General features: G+C 43.8%; 1 protein-coding gene across 1 annotated transcript in view; it reads left to right on the forward strand.

Moving 5' to 3' along the window:
• LOC137524807 (aldehyde oxidase-like) overlaps positions 1–16123 on the forward strand; it is a 195569-nt gene that overhangs the window by 102196 nt on the left and 77250 nt on the right. Inside the window, exons 15-17 of the mRNA XM_068245129.1 lie at positions 559–721; positions 3850–3924; positions 4524–4693. Of these exons, the coding sequence (XP_068101230.1) occupies positions 559–721; positions 3850–3924; positions 4524–4693 (408 nt within the window). The remainder of the gene's footprint in view (positions 1–558; positions 722–3849; positions 3925–4523; positions 4694–16123) is intronic.

The raw sequence follows: 16123 nt of genomic DNA on the forward strand, positions 1-16123 counted from the left end.
CCCTGTTCTCCTGCAAGTCTAAATTATGGAATCTGATTGGACCTGTAGCCTTTGCCAGCGGAACAAGCTTTAAAACCCCCAGGCAGCAGCAGAGCCAGATTAGAACAAAAAAGGCATCCCCTGAATACCTTAGGCTGTGTGTCTGGTTTAACCTCTTGGGTGCCTGTTAGAAGCCAGTGGGGAAAATCACCCAAGCAGGACATGTGTAAAGTTTTTTGGAAGTTAATCTAAGCTGTGGCATTAAATAGAATGTTAAGAAAGACTAATAGATTCAGAGCAGATTCAGAGCAAGCAGAGGCAGTATAACATGTACATCTAAAGGGATGTTGGGATACCTCACAATGCCCTCACTGTGTTACCGCTAAGGTTTTTGTCAAAGGGCTTTGATAATTTACCGCACTTTTATCACAGGTGTGAAAATTTGTATGAATTAGCACACAAAAGTCTAAAATACTGAATGCGGTATTTTCCTGACAAGATTTTTCTTTCGCACAGCCTTTTATGAATTGACCCCATTGTGTTGCTAACAGATGAGTATGTTCTCTTGTTTCTCTTCAGACACTGGAATGAGGATATGTTGGGTGAGGCCTGCAGGCTGATTCTGGATGAGGTTTCTCTACCACCTTCAGCTCCTGGTGGGATGGCTGAATACAAAAGAACATTGACTATCAGCCTTTTCTTTAAGTTCTACCTGGAAGTGCTGCAGGCACTAAACCAATTGGTAAGACAAAACACAGAAAAATATTTCTGACATTTTTATTTTTCAGCAGCTACCGTGATATCGTGCTTCTCATGCTAATTAAAGGAAATGATACCTCTGCTGATAGAAATGCAAAACTTTCAGCCCTGCTCTATATATTGCAAGGATTAATGGCAAACTTTATTTTAACTACCGTAGTTGATTTTTATGTGCAACTTTAACACAGTCATTCCTCTAATCGACGCATTGATGCTGTCTCTCTGGCAGTGCATACCTGCTTGCATTTTTGCAGCAAGCCTACATGTTTGACTGCCTGGATTCTTCATTGGGAAGCTGCGTAGGGAATTCCCTAGCAGACCTTCTCTACTGGCAAGGAAGCTGACATTCATCCTTTCTGCATTGTGCACAGTATACTAAGAGGCTTTCCCCTCAGGCAACAAATTCAATCTATGTTGGCATGGTCTCTGGGCCTTTATCCCCACACATGTAATGTTAAAAACCCGGTACAGTCAGAACATCTACAAATACATACATAGTTGATGTATGGTTTGAGACATCACCAATACTGGTAATCGAACATTCAAACTGCAGCAGGATAAGAAACACTAGGAGGAGATGCCTGCCCTTGCTACCTTACAATCTAGAGACTCATTATTTGTTCAGTACCATGTACAGTGCTACAGAAGATGTTAGCGCTGAATAAATAAAAAAAAAAATGTTTGCATGCAACAATTCATCTACAATTTATCTACAATATTTGGGTTGCAAAGAATAAGGGTTCTGATGAACAGAATTTTCTGGCTATCTGAGGCTATATGGTTCCCAATTTGGAGTATTTGTTACAGAATGGATGCAAGGTTGTTTGCACACCCTAAATATTGTTGGTGTAATAATACCTTTTCATAGTGGGTCCCTCCTGATCATATGGGCTCCTCTGTTATTTTCACCTACTCAATTGAGTGTTATATGAATGTATTAGGCCTCTTGCACACTGCACGCGATTCCGATTCAGATTCCGCTTTTTAATCAGTTTTTACATCCGATTCAGATTCTGATTTGCAGTTTGCTCCCTGCACACTGCAAATCGAAATCTGAATCGGATGTAAAAACTGATTAAAAAGCGGAATCTGAATCGGAATCGCGTGCAGTGTGCAAGAGGCCTTACTCTGGTGCCTCTGTGCCATGGAAGTTTTTCTCTGTTGTTTTTAAAGTACCAGTATATTAAAGTATGTATAATTTAATCCGGGTGATTTATAGATGTTAAAGATTTCTACTTTTTTACGACATCATTAGCAGCAGAACAGCTTCTTTCTTGCTCTGTACATGATGCAGTTAATGTGCCTTTTTATCTATTCTAAACATGATCTGTTCCTCACTTGCCAAATCCATTACTGCTATCCAGATAAGACCCTGGAGTTCAGCTAAAGGCCTGTACCCACGACGCGATGTTTACGCAACATTGTTTAACAAAGCCTTGTTGAATGATGTTACACGGCACAGCCACGCACGGTGATCGCTCGTCTTTGAACGACTGTCATGGTGGATCCAATCGCAAACAATCATTTCTGATTGCCATAGACTTCCGTGTACCTGTTGTGTCCTGTCATTTGTACCCACTGCAGAAGATGGATCATGGAACGAGTGCTTGCCTGATCACAGGTCGCCAGAAGTTCCCTGATCCATCTCCTGCAGTCTTTACGTGGGTATCTAGCTTTAGGCTGCCTCCTAAACCTGAAAAAAAGATGCAACTATGCATATATTATGCTACTTTTTTAATGTGCCTATACAAAATTTACCCAGATCTGTGATAGTGGTCCTTTAAGAGTCTAAATAAAAAGGTAGTTACATTTTTACTATAATGAGATGTATGCCTCTGCAGAAGAAATACTTTGGACATGAACCAGGAAAAAGACTTTGCTTCAGATTTTCCTATTTTTGTAAAAAGCCAGAGTGGACGAGGGAACTCTAACTGAGTAAAATGAATTGGTGTCCTAGAAAGTGCAAAGCTATCTTTAGCCTCTGCAGTTAACTTCAGATAAACAGCTTAACAGTGTAGGAATTCTTCTTCCTATAATTAGCCATGTATTGAAAAATAAAATTCAGTTTTTAAACATACCTATATAGAGGGAAGGCTCTGAATACCATAGAACCCTACTAGTCATCAGTTTAGCACCCTATTCACGCGCCAACTCCAATGGAAGCTACCCATTCTTCTAGCTGATAGGTATTCCTCGTGCAGCGTTTGGTTTGTGGAGACAAGCAAATGCACGTTGCGCATGCCCAAGCTCAGACTCACGTGTGTGCAGTACGGATGTGCTCATGCTTGGAACTACTCAGGGACACAAGTGCCAAAGAGCTATTTGACTTAGCTGGTTGAATAACTTTAGCAGGGAATGACATTGACATGATGGGATGGAGCCAGGGCAAGGAAAGCTCTATGGCATCCAGAGCCTTCCCTCCACAGGTATGTATAAACACTGATTTTATGTTTTTTCTTCCGATTCCCTTTAATGGAGAGTTTAAACTGTTAGCCAGTTACAACTGATTGCAATTTCCAAATTATAGGTCCAATTATAGGTCTTTTTAAGTAATATGGCAATTATAAATAGGGGCAGACAAACAGCTTCTGAAATCTACTTATTTAACCCGGGAACCACAAAACCTAAAGGAGACTTCAGAAGTTGTTCAGGCTGTTGTAGCAGATTAGCAATAACGTTACCTTAACAATGAGCTTTAACCCTGTATTGAATGTCGTCCCAATCATTAGCTAATAACCCCTTTCCTACAACAATTCTTTACCTTTTCTCAAATAAATCACCAGGGAAGTCTATATATCTAATATTGAAGTGAAACCCCTCCCACTGTGTGATGTCAGGGCCATGGCCCATACAGTTTCTTGTTTATGAATCTCTTTGCAGGCAGTATCTTTCCATGCGCATAAAACTGTCAGTAAACAAACATTCTGCACAAATCAACTGACATAAATTTCAGAAGGCAAATCAGGTGATGAAATATTTTACAATGGGCAAACATTGAGTAAATAATTTATAAAGGAATATTGCAAAAAATAAGCAATTGTATTCATTGTTATTTTCAGTACAGTTCCTCGTTAAACATCCACTGTGAAATCATCCCAAAATCTCTTTCAGGATCCTACTGCTTCAGATTTGAGTGCCCTGAAGGGATTTGAATCATCACCTGTTGAGCATGTTCAAACATACCAGGTAAGCTGTTTTACATTATGTAATATTAAACTAATTGCTCATACCTTACTTAACATGCAAGAGAGAATAAGGATTACACTGCAGCCTACCTGTTATATGTTCAGTATTAAGAGAAGAGTAAAACGTGACAGAAGTACGGAACTCACAAGATTAACAAGACATGAAGGCAAGGTGTTTTTTTAAAGGGTCAAAAGTGGCAGCTTCAATACACTTCCAGTTCAATTCCATACATGCAGAAGATCATAATCTAGCAGATAAAATAACTTGCAGCTTACATGCCTCAAGGTCCGTTCACACACTCAAAGCTTGCTGCCTGCAGGCTATGTAGTTCTTGTCACGTGGCTACAGCTTCGCAACACATTCTGTTGCTATGGAGAGGGGAGGAGGGACAACAGTGTGGCTTATGATCTAGTTGATTCTAGCAGGCAAGGTAAGGAGGGGAACATGATCTGGCACTCCAGATTTGTTTGTGATATATCATGGCGGCTGTACGTAGGCTAAATTCTCAGAAGGCATGGCCCTGATTCTGTAAGAGTATGATAAAAGGTTACTTGTTAGAGTGGTGTCTCCTGATGCTGAGCACTCTATTAACATCCTAGAATGTACCTGAAGATCAGCCTTCTCGTGACCCAGTTGGGCGACCACTTATGCATCGTTCTGGAGTCAAACACGCCACAGGAGAGGCTGTCTACACAGATGACATGCCAAGTGTGGATGGAGAGCTTTTTGTGAGATTTGTCACCAGCTCCAGAGCACATGCCAAGATTGTGTAAGTCATAATTATTCTTTATTTCATAGGATATAAAGTATAGCTAACATTTAGGTTCATTATTTTTAATTTAGCTACAGAAAAAGTTGCAGTATACATTGTTTAACTATGTCTAATAAAAATACAGCTCTACTATCACTGTCATCACCATACTCATCAATATCATAGTCATAACTATCACTGACCACTTCCATTAGAATCATCACCATAATTACCAACATTATCATTACTGTCTCCCTTCTCACCAACATGATTTTCATAACCATCTTCTTTATTATTATTATTATTATTATTTATTTATATAGCGCCAACATATTCCGCAGCGCTTTACAAAGCACAATAAGACGAAAAGGGGAACAAAGATACAACTAACAAATGTACAGCAGAGTTCCAAGCAGCACAAATATTGTTACAAAGCAGTAAACATTAGGAGGACCCTGCCCTTGCGAGCTTACACTCAAGGGTCTAGTCCTGGGAAAAGAAGTGAGTGGACTCTGGGGGTGGTCAAGCACACCGTGGTCATGGGTGGGGCCAAATATACATGACCTTAGCAGTGATGTAAAAGGTCTGCCGAGGAAGTTTGAGCTCTGCCGTAGTGTATCCCCCAAAAATAGATGTAATCTGACAGCATTTCACCAAAAAGACACATATTCTGGTAGAAGTTCCTCCAAGATACAGATAATATGGAAGTGGTTCCCCCAAAATAGACATGGCAGCAGCAGTTCCACCAACATACACATAATTTGGAAGCAGTTCCCCAAAATACGCGAAACCTGGCAGCGGATTACCCAAAATACACGTAACACCCAAAGGACATATAATCTGGCAGTAGTGGTCCCCCAAACATACACAATCTGGCAGCAGTTCCCCAAAATACACGTAATCTGGCAGCAGCCGTTCCCCTAACATACACATAATCTGGCAGCTGTTCCCCAAAATACATAACAGCGGTTCCACAAAAATGCAGATAATCTGACAGCAGTTCCCCCAAAATAGGTACCCCCAGGTAGCCAGGTCTATAGGTGTCCCCAGTATAAATAGCCATGAGTATAGTAGTCCCCAGTATATGTAGCCAGAGGTATAGTTGCCTAGTATATGTAACCAGGGATATATGTGCCCAGTATATGTAGCCAGTGGGATATATCCCCAGTATATGTAGTCAGGGGTATATGTGCCCAGTATATATAGCCAGGGGTATATGTGCCCAGTATATATAGGCAGGGGTATATGTGCCCAGTATATGTAGCCAGTGGGATATGTCCCCAGTATATGTCGCCAGGGGTATATGTGCCCAGTATATATAGCCAGGAGTATATGTGCCCAGTATATATAGGCAGGGGTATATGTGCCCAGTATATATAGCCAGTGGGATAAGTGCCCAGTATATATAGCCAGTGGGATATGTGCCCAGTATATATAGGCAGAGGTATATGTGCCCAGTATATGTAGGCAGGGGTATATGTGCCCAGTATATGTAGCCAAGGGTATATATGCCCAGTATATGTAGCCAGGGGTATATGTGCCCAGTATATGTAGGCAGGGGTATATGTGCCCAGTATATGTAGCCAGGGATATATATGCCAAGTATATGTAGCCAGGGGTATATGTGCCCAGTATATGTAGCCAGGGGTATATGTGCCCAGTATATTTAGCCAGGGGTATATATCCCCAGTATATGTAGGCAGGGGGATATGTGCCCAGTATATGTAGCCAGGGGTATATGTCCCCAGTATATGTAGGCAGGGGTATATATCCCCAGTATATGTAGGCAGGGGTATATGTCCCCAGTATATTTAGGCAGGGATATATGTCCCCAGTATATGTAGGCAGGGGTATATGTGCCCAGTATATGTAGTCAGGGGTATATATCCCCAGTATATGTAGGCAGGGGGATATGTGCCCAGTATATGTAGCTAGTGGTATATGTCCCCAGTATATGTAGGCAGGGGTATATGTGCCCAGTATATGTAGTCAGGGGTATATATGCCCAGTATATGTAGCCAGGGGTATATGTGCCCAGTATATGTAGGCAGGGGTATATGTGCCAAGTATATGTAGCCAGGGGTATATATGCCCAGTATATGTAGCCAGGGGTATATGTGCCCAGTATATGTAGCCAGGGGTATATGTGCCCAGTATATTTAGCCAGGGGTATATATCCCCAGTATATGTAGGCAGGGGGATATGTGCCCAGTATATGTAGCCAGGGGTATATGTCCCCAGTATATGTAGGCAGGGGTATATGTGCCCAGTATATGTAGTCAGGGGTATATATGCCCAGTATATGTAGGCAGGGGTATATGTGCCCAGGTAGCCAGGTTTGCCCCCAGCAGGAGGGGAGCAGCGCAGAGAAGGCGAGCTATGGGGACAGCGGGGATGGGCGGACATCTCCCCCCCCCATCCCTCACCTTCGTGCTCCCCTTCCTGCCTCTCCACTCCAGTGTTGTGAAGTGTCGGGCCCGGCGGCGAAAGTGGGCAGAGACCTACTGTGTTCCAGTCGCAAGGGACGCTCTGCTCTGTGTGCGGCTAGTCTGGTCCTCTAGCCGCACACAGAGCGGAGCGTCCCTTGCGGCCGGAAGAAGGCGGTAAGTCTCCGCCCACTTTCGCCGCCTGGCCCGACACTTCACAACACTGGAGGGGGGAGGCAGGAAGGGGAGCACGAAGGTGAGGGATGGGGGGGGGAGATGTCCGCCCATCCCCGCTGTCCCTATAGCTCGCCTTCTCTGCTCCCCTCCACACAAGCCAGGGTAAACGGCGTCCACACTGAAGAAAAATTGGGTGGACGCCGTTCACCCGCGTCCACGCAGGACTTGACCCCTGCTTACACTCTAATGGGTAGTGGGGGACACACTAGGATAGGGGGTGGAGGATGGATGAGGCAATGACCCCTTGCCTCTGATTACAATGTGACAGATAAGGGCTATAGAATGTTATAAGCTTGTCTGAAAATGTGTGTTTTAAGAGTGCGTTTGAAGATGCCCAGGTTTGGAGCATGACGTACAGGCTGTGGAAGAGAGTTCCAGCTAAGGGATGATGCTCGTGTAAAGTCCTGGATGCGAGCATGAGGGGAGGTGATCAGCTCAGAGGCCAGGAGAATTTCTTGGGAGGAGCGAAGGTTGCGGGAGGGACAATATCTTGAGATTAGTGAGGAGATGTATGGAGGAGACAACCCATGGAGGGCTTTGTATGTTAGAGTCAGGATCTTCTTCATCATGACCATCATTATAATCAATATCATCCTTAAATTCATCATTGCGATAATTGTAAAATGCTGTGGCCCTTATTCAGTTCACATTTTCACCAAAATTTTCTCCTCGGTGATAATTTTTTTTACCACCTAGGTTACCAGAAGATAATATCCATTTATATTCATATGCAGCAATGCTGATTCAGTCTGTACAGGGAATAACTACAGTATCTGCAACACGTGGGTCATGCAAGACTCAAAAGCCCCACTAGTACAAGTAAATAGTGGTCATATAAGCCACTTATATAACATTCACATGTTTATTAAAGGTATAAAAATGTAAAAATATTTTACATTTTTATACCTTTAATAAATATGTGAATTTTATATAAGTGGCTTATATGATCACTATTTACTTGTACTAGTGGGGCTTTCGAGTCTTGCATGACCCACATGCTGCATCCCTTTATATTCCTCATCATTCATTTAATCAATCCATCCCTACCACTTAAAGCAAAAACCCTCCCACTTATCCAATGGCAAAACCAATTGCTCCTCTATCTTCTGTTTAAAATAGTTTTTCAGCACCCTTGCTTGCTGGTGGTTTAACCTCCCTGGTGTTCAATTTACCCAGGATTTTTGTGCAAAAAGTGGTTAATTTTCAAGCATTTTTTGGTAATCAATTTTGTTTTAATATTAAATTCAATACAGGTTATTATATTTAATTCAATACAAAAAAATAGTTTGCCACCAGATGTTGATGACGCTGCGTGGCCCTCAATCACCAGGGGAATATGTAATAACAGAGGGAGAAGCAAGTCCGCCGAGGGACATGGAAGACACTTGGGAAGCTATTAAAGGTACACGACAAGGGATCAGCACCCAAATAGTGGTGGTATAGGTTAGCCAGGCATGGTTACCACAGTATAGGTTAGCCAGGTATAGGTGCCGCAGTATAGGTAGCCAGGTATAGGTGCCACGGTATAGGTAGCCAGGTATAAATGTTCCCTGTATACTTTAAGTTAGCCAGCTATAGGTGCAACAGTATAGTTTAGCCAGGTATAAATGTCCTCAGTATAGTTAGCCAGCTATAGGTGCAACAGTATAGGTTATCCAGGAATAAGTGTCCCAGTATACTTAGGCAGCTATAGGTGCTGAAATATAAGTTAGCCAGGAATTAGTGTCTCCAGTATAGTTAGGCAGCTATAGGTGCTGAAATATAAGTTAGCCAGGAATTAGTGTCTCCGGTATAGTTAGCAGCTATAGGTGGTGCAATATTTGAGTCCGTCAGGAGAAAAGCGCGATATAACTGTTCCGTGTCTGTGTGTCAATATAAGTTAGTCAGGAATGCATGTCCCAGTATAGTTTGCAGCTGTAGGGGCTGCTGTATAAGTTAGCCAGGAATAGTGTTCCCAGTAAAGTTAGGCAGCTATAGGGTCTGCAGTATAAGTTAACCATAAATAGTGTCCCCAGTATAGTTTGCACCTATGAGCACTTCAGTATAAGTTAGCCAGGCAGGCAGATATCCCACTTCCCTCTCTTCCAGCCCCCCCCCCCCCCTCCCTCCTTATCCCCGGGCAGCGCTGTGAGCAGAGGTTAGGTAAAAAAGACATTAAAAAATACAAAAATAGTTAACTTAGGGACTAAACTTTTTAATATGTTTATCAAGAGTGTATATTTCTGGGATGTTTTTTTTTTTTTTTTGTAAATAGAGCTTGTAACTAGTGACGGATAAATATTGTCACTAGTTACAAGCTCTATTTACAAAAAAAACCCAGAGTAATAACTGTGATAAAAGGGCAAATAAAATATGTGGGTTTTAATTATGGTAGTATGTATTATTATAAAACTTTAATGGCTGAAAACTGAGAAATAATGAATGTTTTCAATTTTTCTCTTATTTTTCCCATTCTCTGAGAGAATACGGAATAACCTTTTCCCATTAAAATGCAGCTAGAATAAAATAAGTCATAGCATAATGTACCACTCAAAGAAAGCCTAATTAGTGGCAAAAAAACAAAACAAGGTATAGATCATTTTGTTGTGGTTAACAGTGACAAAGTTATGGGTAAATGAAAGGGAGGAACACTGAAAGATGAAAATTGTGCTGGTCCTACAGGGGAAAAGCCCCTCAGTTGTTAACTAGTTCACATGCATTTTATTGATAAGGTGTGAAAATATAACCTAAGAGAAAACTTAAAAAAAAAAAAGAGAATTTAATATTTTATCTCCTAGGTGATATTTAAACAACTTGTAATAAAACGCCCTTTAAAGTAAACTGAGATGAAGCCCAAATAAGTACCTGGGGCTTCTTCCAGACCCCTCCGGCCTGATTGCTCCCTTTTCATCCTCAGTAGCCGCCTGGATCCATCACAAATTGCCCCGGAAAGTCCTCCGGTCCGGGGCATACTGCGCATGCATGGCTCCGTTGCGTTCCCATGGCTGGGAGCATTTTGCACCTGTGCAGTACTAGTGCGCAGATGCAGAAAGCTCCTGGCCACAGAAGCGCGATGGGGGAGCGCATGCAGCCGGACTTGACATGCGCCAACTGGCCCCAACTGGATCGGGGCCAGTTGCGGAGGAACCCTGCGCCGACTGAAAATAATGAAGCAGGGATCAGGCCAGAGGGGGCTGGAGGAAGCCACAGGTATGTACGGTATGCATTTTTTTATTTGGCCCCATCTCAGGTACACTTTAACCTTTTCGGGACCATGTTAATGAGATCCTACGCCGCACTTGTGGTTGTTCTAGCCTGATGCGGCGTAGGATCTACGCCGGCCCGCAATTTCCGCTCCCGACGCGATCGTGCGCACCCGAAGGGGGAGATTAAGCTGTCATATGACAGCCGACATCTCCCCCGAGTGATCAGCAGCCATCGCGTATGGCTGCTGGTCACGTCATCACTACGATCGCCGTCGGATCGTAGTGATCAGTTTGACAGCTGCGGCGGCAGGGGGGAAAAGAAGAGGATCCACTCACCTCCCTGCCGTTCCAGCGACGATCGGCACCCCCCTCCGCTCTGGCCGGCATCTCCGCTCCGTCTGACGTCAGCGCCGGGTCCCGGCTTGATGACGTCATCAAGCCGCGACCCGGAACTGATCTTCAGACAGAACGGAGATGCCGGCCGGAGAAGAGGGTCCCGTGCGGCTCATCGCTGGAGCCTGGAAGGTAAGTGAAGGCTGCGGGCAGAAGGGGGAGGCACAGGCCACCATGGGGGACACCACTCTAGCCAGCCACACACGGGATCCGGCCGCCTGACCCCCCCAAACGCGCGCACCCCCTTCCCGCGCAAAACGCCTGGTCCTTAAGGGGGGGTAGGTGGCCGGTCCCGAAAAGGTTAAAGACCGCCTAACGCCGATAGGCATTGGCGGGTCGTTAGTGGTATAGCATGGAAACGGCCGCTCGATCGAGCGGCCTTTCCATGCCAGTTCACAGAGGCTGTCTCCGTGAACAGCCGGAGAGCCGCTAATCGCGGCTCGCCAGCGAAATGTAAACACGCGGGGAAGAAATCCCCGCTGTTTACATCGCAGCAGCGCCGTGACATAGATCGGCGATCCCCGGTCTCTGATTGGCCAGGGATCGCCGGCATATGATAGGCTGAAGCCTATCCTTCAATGCGCAGGATGGATGGCAGCCCATGGAGGGAGAGGGAGGGACGGGAAGGCAGGGAGCGCTGAAAACACTGCGGAGGGGGGCTTTGAAGAGCCCCCCGCAGATCACAAACAGCCGGCGGCGATCAGACCCCCCCAGCAGGACATCCCCCTAGTGGGGAAAAAAGGGGGGGAAGTCTGATCGCCAAGGCTCAATCCTGATCGGTGCTGCGGGCTGGAGAGCCCACACAGCACCGATCACTGCAGAAAGCCCTGGTCCTTAAGTGGTTAACCACTTGAGGACCGTAGGCTTTACCCCCTTTAAGGACCAGGACCTTTTTTTCCATTCAGACCTCTGCAGCCTTCACGGTTTATTGCTCGCTCATACAACCTACCACCTAAATGAATTTTGGTTCCTTTTCTTGTCACTAATAAAGCTTTCTTTTGGTGCTATTTGATTGCTGCTGCGATTTTTACTTTTCATTATATTCATCAAAAAAGACATGAATTTTGTAAAAAAAAGGATTTTTTTTAACTTTCTGTGCTGACATTTTTCAAATAAAGTAAAATTTCTGTATACATGCAGCACGAAAAATGTGGACAAACATGTTTTTAATAAAAAAAAACCCATTCAGCCTATATTGATTGGTTTGGGTAAAAGTTATAGCGTTTACAAACTATGGTGCAAAAATTGAATTTTCCCATTTTGAAGCATCTATGACTTTTCTAACCACCTGTCATGTTTCATGAGGGGCTAGAATTCCAGGATAGTATAAATACCCCCCAAATGACCCCATTTTGGAAAGAAGAAATCCCAAAGTATTCACTGAAAGGCATGGTGAGTTCATAGAAGATTTTATTTTTTGTCACAAGTTAGCGGAAAATGACACTTTGTGACAAAAAAGAAAAAAAAAAGTTTCCATTTCTGCTAACTTGCGACGAAAAAAATGAAATCTGCCACGGACTCACTATGCTCCTCTCTGAATACCTTGAAGTGTCTACTTTCCAAAATGGGGTGATTTGTGGGGTATGTTTACTGTCCTGGCATTTTGGGGGGTGCCTAATTGTAAGCACCCCTGTAAAGCCTAAAGATGCTCATTGGACTTTGGGCCCCTTAGCGCAGTTAGGCTGCAAAAAAGTGCCACACATGTGGTATTGCCGTACTCAGGAGAAGTAGTATAATGTGTTTTGGGGTGTATTTTTACACATACCCATGCTGGGTGGGAGAAATATCTCTGTAAATGACAATTTTTTAATTTTTTTTTACACACAATTGTCCATTTACAGAGATATTTCTCCCACTCAGCATGGGTATGTGTAAAAATACACCCCAAAACACATTATACTACTTCTCTTGAGTAAGGCGATACCACATGTGTGGCACTTTTTTGCACCCTAACTGCGCTAAGGGGCCCAAAGTCCAATGAGTACCTTTAGGATTTCACAGGTCATTTTTGTTTCAAGACTACTCCTCACGGTTTAGGGCCCCTAAAATGCCAGGGCAGTATAGGAACCCCACTAATGACTCCATTTTAGAAAGAAGACACCCCAAGGTATTCCGTTAGGAGTATGGCGAGTTCATAGAAGATTTTATTTTTTGTCGCAAGTTAGCGGAAATTGATTTTAATTGTTTTTTTTTTCACAAAGTGTCATTTTCCGCTAACTTGTGACCAAAAATAAAATCTTCTATGAACACACCATACTCCTAACGGAATACCTTTGGGTGTCTTCTTTCTAGAATGGGGTCATTTGTGGGGTTCCTATACTGCCCTGGCATTTTAGGGGCCCTAAACCGTGAGGAGTAGTCTTGAAACCAAATGTCGCAAAATGACCTGTGAAATCCTAAAGGTATGAACAAACACACCTGATTCAATCAATATAACACATATAAACCCTGCGAAGAGAGGACTAAATTAAAACTTAACTTTTATTAGGGTAGTTCTAAAAGGGATCTAATTTGCTAAAAAGACATAGATGTGATAAATGGGTGGGAGATATCAGTCACGGTCCACAGAAGACCACCCTCCACTACCCCACTAGTAATCTATAAACCCCCCACACAACTCGACATGTTTCATTTCCTCTATGGGAAATTTCGTCAGGAGTGAAAAGTGCTCAGTGCTAGAGTGCCATAGTGCTAAAAATAAATTACATTATATACATCACATAGCTAGTACAAATTTAGCAAAGTAACAGAAAAACCGGCCGCAACCCTGCAGCCTGCTAAAGGAACCTGCCATTCACACTGCCCTTTTATAGTATACTGAATCTCCCCTAGGATTCTGGGTAGGGCAGGTCCGGTCACCACCCCCTACAAAAAAGTATCACTAATATGGATTGGTCCTTTTAAAGATCCATCATTTCCCCCAGCCAATCCGGAATACATCCATTTGAGGCAATAGTATTCTAAAAGGGTAGAAAAAATACCTATTTACTGTCCGCTTTCGCTGACCACCAAGTATTCATTACATCCCAGGTGCTGCTGGCTTTTAAAAATAGAACAAAAAGTCGGGAAGTGTATAAAAGACTCTTTCCGTATTTCCAGCTCTGTCATTGGTAGAACGGTATCCAAGAGGGGCGTTGCCGTGCGCGTCATACGCACGCTACTGTCCAGGCTCATCAGCCAATCAGATGACCTCTCTCCTTCCGTAAACCCTCCGCATCACAGCTAGCGATGTCGGAGGAGGAGGAGAGGCGTGGCCACCCTCGTCACGGAGGATGGGATTCAGATACGCAGCCAATCGGCTGCCATCTAACAAACACATTCCCTTCACACAGCGGGTATTGATGCCGGGGGGGGGGGGGGAGTGGACCATTCCTCACTCATTCCTCCACCCACTTACGTACGGGGGTTTGTAAACATTGTTGCCATGGCAACGTTTACAACAGTAGCAGATTACACTGCGGAGGGAACCCCATCCGAGCAAAAGACCACTCCATCCATGCAGCGATTTTGCCAAATATAAGGGATGCGGCAACATTATATGTAACATGCAGGTAGAAACCCTTTCAGCCTCATACATGATATATAAATACTGTGTAGGGTCTAGAGTAAGCACCTCTGGGTTATATACCCCAAATACCGGGGAGCATGATGAATAATTGATAAACATCAATATTCATTGACAGATTCTTCTACCATTTAAAAGGAGAAAATGGTTAGTATATATTAGTAAAGAAGACAAACTGTGCATATAGGCATTATATATTTTTAGCCTATTAAGATAATATGCACGGCTGTATGCAAAAAGAGGGGGGGGGGGGGGAGAGGGGAGGGGGGGAGGTTTTAAATTCCACCCCATACATATGAGGGCAAGGCAGGCAAGGTAAATGTTCTCGTTGGGTCCAGACAGTAAAAGCGGTCCGATACAGTTTAAACCTATGTGAAAAATCAATTCTACTTTCTCACAGGAAAGGGGAGAAAGTAAACCCCTCATTTAGACCATTTGGGCTCAGGGTTCCCAATCTATAGATCCAACGGGCCTCGAGCTGCCTCAATTTTTGATCCAAATTGCCCCCTCTGGGGCCCATCCTCCATTTTTGTATAACCCAAAATTTTAAACACGTGGGATCCCCACCGTGTTTCTCATGGCAGTGTCTGGCAATTGGGGTTCTACGCTTGTGATTTACATCCCCAAGGTGTTCTAGGAGTCTCTCCTTCACGGCTCTTGTGGTCTCACCCACATATATTAGTGGACATGTACATTGAATAGCGTACACAACTCCCTCAGAATTGCAATTAAAAAATTCCCACAAATCAAATAAACGGTTATCCTTGGGTGCCCTAAAACTGTTACATTTAAGGACATTGGCACAGGCCTTGCATTTTCCACATTTATGCATGCCCCTTAAAGGGGTCCCCAGCCATGTCTTTTTGAAGTCCCCAGAAGCATCTTTTCTCACAGGAAGAAAGGAGTGTGTCAAACTATCCCCCAGATTCTTTCCCCTCCTATATGTTATCAGGGGGGCTCGTGGTAGATACTCTCTTAACTGAGGGTCTAACTTCAAGATAGACCAGTGTCTTCCCAGTATCCGTTTAATATTGTGAGACTGACTCGAGAATGTATTGATCAGTCTAACTTTACCACCATCCTTCTGTTGGCTTCTAGGTTTGGGAACTAAAAGGGCGCTCCTCTCAGTTGCCTGAGCTTTCTCAAACGCCCCCCTAATAACTTCTCTGGGGTAACCTCGATCCCGGAACCGTTTATCAAGTGTATGACATTCCTCCTGAAAGTCGACTTCCCTTGTGCAGTTCCTGCGAGCCCGCAGGAACTGTCCCTTTGGAATACCTCTCTTTAGAGGTTCAGGGTGAAAGCTATGCCAATCCAGAAGCGAATTTGTTGCTGTGGGCTTCCGAAAGATTTTTGTATCCAAACCCCCCTCTTTATTTCTCACAATTTGTACATCCAAAAAGTTTATGCTATCTTTATATATTTCGTGGGTAAAGAACATTCCAATATTATTGCAGTTCAGCTGTTCAACAAAATCAATAAAGAGGGCTTTTGGGCCGTCCCACAAGACGAAGATGTCGTCTATGAAACGCCCCCAATATATAACGTGGGATGTGTACACAGCCAAATCTTCCCCAAAAACAATTGTGTCCTCCCACCATCCTAGGAAGAGGTTGGCATACGAAGGGGCACAAGACGTCCC

The sequence above is a fragment of the Hyperolius riggenbachi genome, chromosome 7, assembly GCF_040937935.1.
Source record: "Hyperolius riggenbachi isolate aHypRig1 chromosome 7, aHypRig1.pri, whole genome shotgun sequence".
In the NCBI taxonomy this organism is placed as follows: domain Eukaryota; kingdom Metazoa; phylum Chordata; class Amphibia; order Anura; family Hyperoliidae; genus Hyperolius; species Hyperolius riggenbachi.